The 10,817-nt window shown below is 41.3% G+C and overlaps 1 protein-coding gene across 1 annotated transcript; it reads left to right on the forward strand.

Moving 5' to 3' along the window:
* Positions 1 to 150: 150 nt before the first annotated feature.
* Positions 151 to 433, forward strand: LOC125935722 (protein kish-A-like). The gene has a single exon (XM_049649603.1). The coding sequence runs from the start codon at positions 215 to 217 to the stop codon at positions 431 to 433; it is 219 nt and encodes a 72-aa protein (XP_049505560.1). The 5' UTR covers positions 151 to 214.
* Positions 434 to 10,817: the final 10,384 nt, after the last annotated feature.

Consider the following 10,817-nt stretch of genomic DNA (forward strand, 5'->3'; position numbering starts at 1 on the left):
TTTCTATTCTATTCCATTGGTCTATGTGTCTGTTTTTGTGCCAATACTGGGCAATGTGTTCTTAAAGTGATCTGATAGGTCTAGTTGCTTTATGATGTCATACATTATAAAGTTGGCTTGTACAATCTTGGATATATTACATAACGGAAATTATGAAGAAATTCTCAACAAAATATTCTGAAGGGGATGTGACTGGGGCTTTGCCGGCCTCACTATGTCTGCCATTTTTAATTTTCAGAGTCGGTTGACTGTAATCTTGTTGCTTATATATTCCTGTGCTTATATCCCATCCTTGGCACACAGCCTCCTGGACAGAAATAAAACTGGATTGTTGGGTATATTTTGGAAATGCTCCAGAATTGGTGAACAGAAGAGTCTTTATGTTGCAGTATGCTGTATAGTGATGGCCTTCAGCTTCTTCTTCATACAGTAGCCTGGGAAAATATCATAATTTAATTGCCATCAGATTTCAGTAAGAAAAAAGGATTTATCTGCAGAAAATAATGGAATGAATGGTTAGCTCTTTTATCTTAGAACATTGAATGAGATAAGTTTTCAGCTGCTGTTCTCTATTTTTGTTGTTGGATCAATGTTCTGAATAAATAAGATGTAACCATTTAACACTCAGAGTTTAACATGTCTGTAGCAATCAGCCTCATTATTGTCACTACAACATTGCATTTTGCAAATGTTATTCTGTCGTGTCAGATACCAGTTTGTAGTGAGGTTATATTTATATCTTATGTCTCTAAGGCATATAATGGAAAACAAAATTGATAAAGTACTCAAGTTCCTTTCATTGTGATTTGGAAATGAGAAATCTTTACAGAATGAGAAAAAAAATATTCTGAGGGAATCCATGAATTTTGATAATTATCTCTACCTGGTGGGACTGTGAGTGGCTTTCCCCCTTATTCTCTTTTCCTATATTTTCCATGTTTGTTGTGACGAGCATGTATTATGTAATACTGATAAAATAAACTTAAATTAAAAAAATCAGACAAAATGGAAGCATACAGTTGGAGAGACTTACTGAAGGAGGTAATGAAATTCTGGTAAGATTAATCCAGATATATTTCTCACCAAAAAACATTGTGCGAACAGCAGGTCCTCAGTAGCTGTATGTTGAATCGAATATGATAGTGTTCCATCTGTCCAAACATTAAATATAAATATCAGGAATTGACTGGTCACTTTGGCTTTCATGTTAAACTTGTAGACTTAGTGCAGCTCATATGTGTAAGGTGTGAGAAAAGAAACCTCTAAGGATTGGACTCTTGAATCTTTCCTTTTTTGAGGATGAATCTCCTATTATCTGCCAACAGCCTTGCTGTTGTCAGTAAGATTGCCTGTTTTTGGATTTGGCAACTCCATAGCCAGTATTTTTTTATTTTATGCCCGAGGAATCTCAATTAAAGTTTTGCAGGCTATGTTTTGCTAATTGTTCAACATATTAGCAAATTTTAAGTTCCTACTCTATGAAATAATTATGTGTACTTGTTTCTGATTAGAGCACTAACAAAGAGATTTATTGGTTTATGTCCATGTTTGATCTGAAAAGTTTTGCAATGGTTTGAAGACGATGGAGTTATTTTCTACAACCTTCAAGGAATTTTGCTTTAATGTACATTTTGGAAAGCTTAAAATACAGCATTGCTGTGACTTCTAACTGCCCCATTCTCGCTTGCAAGCAGAGCATTTGCAGAATCAGCATTTCTTGTAATAGGATCATGTTGTAAAACGTGGTGCCATCTGCAAATAGATTAATAATATGTGAGGCAGTGCCAGTTTTTATGCCTTATAATTTGGGATGATTCTCATCACAACTGTGAGTGGTTCTATTGTGAAAGCAGAAGGAATAAGTAGATTGTGGTCTTGATTCTCACTAGATTGCAGTCTAGACTACATTTATTTTGGGGCAAGGCTTAGGTTCTTACACAGAGAAATAATAACCTAAAACACATTTCTCTTAAATCCTATTTTCTTTCTATTTCTGAAGAAATACTCCCTCTAGGGGGTTTCTAAATGCATGAACACATATTTTTTTTTTTGCAATTTATGGTAGTGAATTAAATAAAAATTTCCTCCATCAGTGTGTGCCAAGTTCCCGTTCCTAATAAATCTGCTATGTTTAGGAGTGACAGGAGTACAAGTATTAGAGGAAAACACTTGCCCTTCTGCTTTATTCTTCATTTGGCCTCTGAAAATTTATCATTGGAATATTTAAGTTGCTAACTTAGGAGTTTCAGGATACCAGCAGGCTACTCTGGACCAAAAAAGCTGATGATTATGTCTCCCTTAAGTTTTGAGAGGAATGTTTTAATATAAGGGTTGGAGGAGGCATGACGGTGCCTTGGGTAGAAACTGATGCACCTTCAAACCAAGTATTCTTGAAGTGTTTGACCTGAATTTATTTGGGGGAAAAGCTGAGCACTCTGTGGACTAAGGAGGACACTTCAGACCCCTGTTTTTAGTTTAGTTTAGTTTTTTTAGCTCTGATCCCAGACTTCCATACCATACTCCGTGTAACAAAGATCTTGCAATGAATTTGAGCACTACTTTTTGCTTTTTAATGGAATAAGGAAAAGATAATGAAAAACACTTGTGGAACCATCATATGAAACAAAAAAAAATTGAATATTTGGTCATATTTGCTTCATATCTTCTTCTCTCTCTTTTTATTTCTTTGTTTTAAAAAGTTCATTTATTTATTTTGAGAGAGAGAGAGAGAGAGAGAGAGAGAGAGAGTAGGCGAGGCAGAAAGAGAGAGAGAGGGAGAGAGAGAAACCCAAGTAGACTCTGTGCCATCAGTGCAGAGCCTGACGTGGGGCTCGATCCCACGAACCATGAGATCATGACCTGAGCCAAAATAAAGAGTCAGAAGCTTAACTGACTGTACCACCCAGGGGCTCCATCTCTGTATCTTTTAAATAGGATAAAATATTACACATAAAGGTGAAGGCCCATTTCCCCTCACTCTCCCCAGAGGAAATGCTATCATGAATTTGGCTGTGAATTGAGCCCATATGTATATACTTCTATGAATCTGTAAACAATATGGAATGATGCTGTGCATTTTTGACATTTATATGAATGGTAGTATCCTTCATGCAATGTTCCAAAACAGGTTTTTTCCCCATTAAATGTTGTATTTTTAAGCACTATCCTGATTGGTTTCCCGGAAACTTGCCCAACTAATCCACCCTTGAATTTGCCTCTGTTAATTTGTGAAGTCCATCATTAGGATACTCTTATAATATCCAGTTTGAAAACTTATTTATATGTTAAACAAAGATTTCTCTAACTTATAAGGATTCTTAAAATATTTAAGTTGGAGAATTCTACCTAAAATCAACGCTTAGCTTAATAAAAAATAGGGGCACCTGGGTGGCTCAGGCAGTTGGGCCTCTGACTTTGGCTCAGGTCATGATTTCATGGTTCATGGGTTCGAGACCCATGTCAGGTTCTGCGCTGGCAGTGCAGAGCCTTCTTGGGATTCTCTTTCTCTCCCTCTCGCTCGCTGCCCCTCTCCCACTTGTGTTCTCTCTCTCTCAAAATAAATAAAGTTAAAAAAAAAAAGAACAAAAACTGTCATCACAGATTGATGTGTTTTTGCACCGTAAAGCAAAAACACTAATGTCTTTGGATTTGGGATATTCATTTTTATTAAGAATAAAAACCATTTATCAGACCCCAATTTAAAAGAAAGTAGCTTGGGGCACCTGGGTGGCTCAGTAGGTTAGGCGTCCGACTTCGTCTCAGGTCATGATCTCACGGTCCGTGAGTTCGAGCCCGGCTTCGGGCTCTGTGCTGACAGCTCAGAGCCTGGAGCCCGTTTCAGATTCTGTGTCTCCCTCTCTCTCTGCCCCTCCCCTGTTCATGCTCTGTCTCTCTCTGTCTCAAAAATAAATAAATGTTAAAAAAAATTAAAAAATAAATAAAAAAAATAAAAGAAAGTAGCTTGGTCGGTTAAGCATTTGACTTCGGCTCAGGTCATGATCTTGCAGTTCGTCAGTTTGAGCCTCCCATCTGGCTTTGTGCTGACAGCTCAGAGCCTGGAGGCTACTTCAGATTCTGTGTGTCCCTCTCTCTGCCCCTCCCCCCCCTCAAAAATAAATAAACACTAAAAAATAAAAAAAGAAAGTAACTATACTGTAAATACAACATAAACTAGATATTTAAGGAGTGGGTAAAATGACAAAACGAAATGTTTCTATATGTATTTTATCTTCAGTACATTTTGTACTACGCAATGAAGCTAGAGTTACATAAATCATCCCGTGTTTGTTATTTATTGTAATTTCTGCGAATGTGAGAATTGAAAATAGGAATTACTGAGAAAGTAAATAAATTTTCTGTTTAGTTGCAAGTAGCTGAAGCTTCCTGCGGTTGCCATTTCGGCAGTCCCCACTGGGTGGCAGCAGCAGCCTGCTCAACCCCCCAGCACTGGCAGCATCCAACATGGCATCCTTTCCTGTTCTGGTAGCCAGAAAGCTGTAATTATGTGGATTCTGAGTTGGAAGGCAGGATGGTTATTTACAGGGACTCCCTCAAAATATTGTTAATATAGCATTGTGTAATCATAGTAGTATTGATGCATGTATCATGGAGGGTTTTTTTTTTTTCCTTCTAATTTCTTTTTCTCCCCCTCCAAATAAACATTTTCTCCCATCTGTGTGGGCAACTGTGTATATACAAATAATCATTTTATCTCAAACCCACCACAGTATGAGCCAAGATATTGTCAAATATTAAACAAACACAATATGAGAAACATCGCCTCCCCCACCGAGATGCTGTAAACTACCGTTTAAGTGACAGGAGAGGTGCCAGTATCTTTGGGAATGCTTTCTTACTCATTGTGAGAGCGTCACTTCCTAAGAGCATGTGGCACTACTCAGTCTTTGTAATGGCTATGGAATGGCTATATGGCACATGCTATTCCCATTAATGTCCGCTGAGATTCAGAGATAGTTGGGATGCAGAGTATTTCCAGCTTGCGTTAGTAATGTGCTCTTATAAGATGGACAACTGTAGAATAAGGGTGGCATTAGCGATTTCATTTAGGAAGACATCCAAATCTGCTTTTAGGAGCCCTCTACCTCATATGTTGCCTCTAATAATGAGTGATGATCTTTGAAACCCCAGATATTGGCAACTACGCGGGGTCCTTCTAAGAGAGGAGAGTGTTTTAATTGGGTTTAGTGATTCACGTTTTTCAAGGTGAGTTTCCCCAGCCCTGGGGATATGGGATGATGTGCGAGGCATTTGGCAAAGCACAGGACAGATGTGGCATATATTCTTCCAGGGTCATATCTGCTCCTTGGACAATATAACACATTGTTATTGGGTTCTTATAAGTAAATCTGGAATCGAAGGAACATTCACACTAATTTGAAGATAAAGTACAAGACTTCAGTGAAGTGTTTTGCTTGTGATGGACTGCTTCACTTTATATCTTGCAGACATTCTGGAGCCACGTGTTTTCTCTCTCCTGCCTTCGGAATAAATAGTAGATGGAAAGGAAGAAATTTGAGAAGCACTAACCAATTAGCATGGATTTATTTAACATTAGCACCCACCTGTTACCTATAGTAGAGCTAACACTGGCCATGAACCGTAGGACTAGTGCATTTTGAATGGCCGGTTGGTGTTTAGAGCAATGAGGCCCTGTGAGGCCCTAACAGGGCACCAAATTGGGAGTTTTTGGACAGAAGAGGGATGGCATCAGGGCACTGACTGCCTCATGATGGTCAGAGGCACCATATATTTTACAGTTTTCCCATGAAATACCTGGGACCCTTCTTGGTCTCCAGACTTCTTCCCCTGATATTTTTTCTCCTTAGCCTGGTTACTTCCTTAATTAAATCTCTCCTGATCTGCACAGGGGTCCACACCATCTGAAATGTGAATACTTGGCATTTGGACTCCTTCATTCTAGATCCTACTCATTCAGAACCATCTTGCTTAGGTCCCACCCTTTCAGATCAGAGATGGTTTGGATCCTCTGGTACACATTCTTAAGCCTTCCCGGGCTTCTCACCTGAACTCCTTACCTTGGCTTTTATGGCTCGTCATGGTCTGGCTCTTGGCTTCTCTTCATTTCCCATTCTCCAGGCCCCCGTTGTGATTCAGCCACACTGGTGTTCACACCGTTCCTCAAATGTTTCGAGTCATTCCTTTCTCAGGGCCTTGTCTTGCTGTTTGTTCTTCCAGGAACGCTCTCCTAATACCAGTTTGGGTTGCCGCCTCACATCTTCCACATCCACCCACCAATGTGACTTGATGGGCGAGACCCCTTCCCAAATTACCTTCTTGACGTGGCCCCCTGTCACTCGTTATCACTTTATCTTGATTTTCTTGATTTCTCGATTTTCTTCAGAGTCCTGATCACTACCTGCCATGTCATGTATTTATACATTCATCTATCTGCCTTCCCCTTTCCCTCCGCCAGACCATAAAATCCATTAGGGTGGGGCCATTATCTTGTTCAACGCTGTATCACCAGAACCGCAAATAGTGCCTGGCTTACAGTGAGTGCTCAAAACAAATTTGTTGTACGGGTGGCTCAGCTCTGCCATTTTACAGATCTGAGCACCGAATCCAGGGATGTATATAAGGCCAGGGGCTAGTGAGTGGGAGAACTGGCGGGCTTCTTCTCCGATGGCTCCTATGAGGCTGACCATTTCCATTTCTGAGCATGATAGTGCCCACTCTCTGTACCTCTCCATCTCACAACTGACTGTGTCTTGCCTTGTCTTATTCTTAAGTTGCTTCATATGTGGGTCGTGTCTCCATAACTAGATTATAAGCACCTTGAAGGCAGGCACAGTGAACTTTTCTTGTATTTACGGTGTGTAGCACCATGTCAGGAACCCAAAAGATGGTTAATGAATGATTATTAAATTCTTACTTTTTTTTTTTTTTAAAAGAAGTGTTATCTGGAAAATGTATGCAATTTATATATTGAGGCTAATGGGTCGTTTTTTAGAGTTAGGAATCCTGAATGCTTTCTGTGATTTTTTAAAAGGCTGTCTCTTTACTCCTGACTCTCATAGTTCTATAAATTTTGGGAAGAGCAAAAGATACGTTTCCTCTTTTGGCATTTAACATCAAAAAGAAATGTTTGCTTTAGCAAGATGCGGTAAAACAAAGATCCCCAGGGACCACAGAGCTGTCGCCAGCACTGGGTTTTAGAAATGGCTGGCTAGTTTTATTACCAGTTAATGGCATTTGTAGTGGTGCTTTGGCAAATAACCATGAGAAATCAATTGTCAGGCATGGATGGTGTGAGAAAATTACTGTCAGTCGCTTGAAAACTTGCTGGGAATGAGGACTACGGGTCAGTAACTGCGTCAAGTGCGTGAAGACTAAGGCAAAGGGTTTACCCTGGGTGCGTGCTGTTCAAGAAGGAGGAAGATTTGGTGGTGCCTGATGCTAATGCACCTCTTCTCACCACGTACACAGTCACTCAGGAGGGCTCTGAGCAGCACCTTCTTTATCTGGCAGAATTATCCCATTTCATTCATCCTGCAAATATAAGGAGTGTTTTCAGCAGTGCCTGAGAAAATCCTGAGTCCTGGGTCTGAAAGATACTTCATTATAGTGGTTAAGAGGATATGTGTGTTTGAACCCTGCCTCTACCAGTTACTTGCTCTAAGATCTTGGGCAAGTTATTTAAGCTCTCTCTAAGCATGTTTTCTTCTCTGTTAAATGGAAATAAAAAAATGGTACCAAACGCGTGGGTTGTTGTGTAAGTGAGGAGCTATAGGTGAAGTGCTTATCACATTATCTGACGAACAGGAAGGGGTCAAAGCATTTTACTTTTTTATGTTTATTTTTTAAAATGCTTTTATTATTTGTTTTTGAGAGAGAGACAGAGTGCGAGTGGGGTAGGGGCAGAGAGAGTGGGAGACACAGAATCTGAAGCAGGCTCCAGGCTCTGAGCTGTCAGCACAGAGCCCGACATGGGACTCAAACCCATGAACTGTGAGATCATGACCTGAGCTGAAGTCGGATGCTTAACGGACTGAGCCACCCAGGTGCCCCTTTATTTTTTTATTTTTATTTTTTTAAATGTTTATTTTTAGAGACAGAGAGAGAGAGAGAAAGAGAGAGAGCACCTGTGCAAGTGGGGGAGAGGCAGAGAGGGAGAGAGAGAGCATCCCAAGGAGGCCCCACACTGTCACCACAGAGCCCAACGTGGGGCTTGATCTCACAGACTGTGAAATCATTACCTGAGCCAAAATCATGAGTTAGATACTCAACCAACTGGGCCACCCAGGCGCCCCTAAAAGCATTTGATTTGTTTAATTAAAATTTGTAACATTTACTTATTTTTGAGAGACAGAGAGAGACAGAGTGCAAGTGGGGGTGGGGCAGGGAGAGAGAGAAAGAGAGAGAGAGGCAGAATCCCAAGCAGGCTCCAGGCTCTGAGCCCGATGCAGTGCTTGAACTCATGAACCATGAGATCATGACCTGAGCTGAAGTGGGTTCCTTAACTGACTGAGCCACTCAGGTCCCTCAAAGCATTTTAAATAAGTAAATACATGTGCTTGAGTAAAGAAGGGAGGAACCAGTCCAGCCAGTAGTTTTCCTGTCCTCCCAAACTATCCTGCTTATTTCTACCCCAGCTCCACCTGCCCCCCAACTTCCCTAAGAAACGAGTCACAATTCTTTGGGATACTGGTTCACTCCTCAGTCAGCAACCCAGCAGAATTATTTTTCCTAGCCATTTCAGGCTCTGTGCTTGCGGATACCAAGTTACCTGGATTGGAGGTGAGTACAGAGCTAGGTGAAAACTGTTGAAGCGACCCAGGCCAGGAAGCCACCTGTCCTCACCAAATCTTTGGGGAGTGAAAGTGGCCCTGATGTCAAGGGTGGCCATCCGTTCCTTCTCCAGGGAGAGCAAGACGCCAAACTGAGGCTTACCGTGAGATTTTGGGTACTGAGGCAAACTTAGATTTGCAGTTCTGAAGTGAGCTGGGAGCCCAGCTCTTTGGGTCAATTTCACGCATGATTTCTTTGCGTAAAGTATCCACAGCGAGCGGAAGTATTGGAGAATGTAAATTTGGGCAGAGGACGATCCTCTTTTAAGATTGGGCGCATTGGTTGTAGGGCTAAGCACTGGCCCACTGACAATAAATACGCTGCCTCTGATCTCTGGGTTCCTTGTTGGTTGACAAGCTCTTACAGAAACAAAGGAAGTGGTGGCCTAACAGGGACTGTCCCTTGTGGGGACCGTAAGTAGCTGAGACTGTTACCATCTGCTCATCTCAATTCAAATATTTAACAGGAGGTTGAAAACACAGAAGTTACTATGAAATTACCAGTTTATCTCCTGAACTTAATTTCTGTCGAGGAGGGGGAAGGGTCCCTTGTGGTAGGCGTCTGTTTTTCAGTTTTGGAGAGTGCCAGGAGATGGCGCTAGGGCTTGGTTCTTAATGAATCCTTGGTGTACCAAAGAAAAGAAAATGCTTGGTGTAGTCTGTCTTTTGACAAAACCTTTCTTTCTCAGGAAATCTGAACAGAAACCCTGGCCTTGGCATTCCTCGGGTTAAATGCTCATCTCTTTTCATTTGGCAAAGAATTGAGTTTCTTGTCATGGTGCCCTACATTTTCAGTTAGAGAATCTCCATCATTGGATCTTGCTGCTTCTGGCGTTGTCTCGGAATATTTGCTAACGAAAAACAGAATCAAGCTTGGGGATTTTAAATGAATAAGATTAGAACTTTCCAGTAGGTTGCATGAAAAAAATACTAGAGATCGTGTTATTTGGAAAAGAGTAGGTGTTTTGGAGTATACCTTTTTTTTTTTTTTTCCTTTTTAGATCCTTTTCACTAAATCTGCTGCAGTTAGCTCAGAAGCCAATATAGCTGATGCAAGAGATTCCAGCACTTTCTACCAGGCAGTGTTTATACTTCAGGGCTGATTTCCTACCAAGATTAATAAAAATAACCACCACAACATAAAAACTGCTTTATGGGCTTGCTTCCTGCATGCCACTGCTGGTGCTGAGCACGAAGCACTCATCGTATCATTTAATCCTTGTGATAATCTTCTGGAATACATACTTTATCATCACATTCTTCAGGCCAGAAAATTGGAGCTTAGGTTCTATAATCTGCCCAAAGTCACTCAACTAGTGAGCAGCAGAGCAGAGGTTGAAATCCAGAAATATGATTCCACGTCCTCATGTTGGACCACTGTGCCCACTGAGGCAGAGACTGTGGGGGATAACTGGGCACCCTGGAGGGAGTGCTCAGTGGTTCCAGGGAGCTCAGTGGGCTGACAGCACACAGGTATAGAGGTGTGGGAGTCAGCACTGAGCCACATCACATGGTTTCTCGCATCCGGGGACACAGGATTCAAGCTTCTGAGACCTGCACAATCCGAGCTCTGCTTCCCTCCCCTCTCCTGCTTGATTGCCACTCTTCAGGTACTTTTCTTTTTCCATAATTTGCTAAGCCCATTTCTACCTCAGGGCCTTTGCACCTGCTGATCTTCTGCCTGGAGTTCTCTTCCCTCAAATCCTCACAGGGCTGGCTGTTTTTTCTCAGGGTCCAGTGTAGATATGACCTCCTTAGACAGCGCTTTCTTGCCACATGATCTGATAAGGCTCCTCAGGTCTTTCTTATCCTATCACTCTCTTTCATCCTCTTCCTTGCCCTTGTGATGATCTCTGTGTTCTCAATTCATTAGCTGGTTTGTTTACCTGGATATTATGTTTTCTCTCTCATTAGAATGTAAGCTCTATGAGATAGGGATCCTGACAGTCTGGTTCACTGCTGTATTCCTAGAACCTAGAACACTCCCAA

Source organism: Panthera uncia (genome assembly GCF_023721935.1).
Source record: "Panthera uncia isolate 11264 chromosome A1 unlocalized genomic scaffold, Puncia_PCG_1.0 HiC_scaffold_17, whole genome shotgun sequence".
Classification (NCBI taxonomy): Eukaryota; Metazoa; Chordata; class Mammalia; order Carnivora; family Felidae; genus Panthera; species Panthera uncia.

Coding starts and splice junctions, on each gene's coding strand:
- LOC125935722 (XM_049649603.1), top strand. CDS start 215: ATGTCTGCCATTTTTAATTTTCAGAGTCGGTTGACTGTAATCTTGTTG.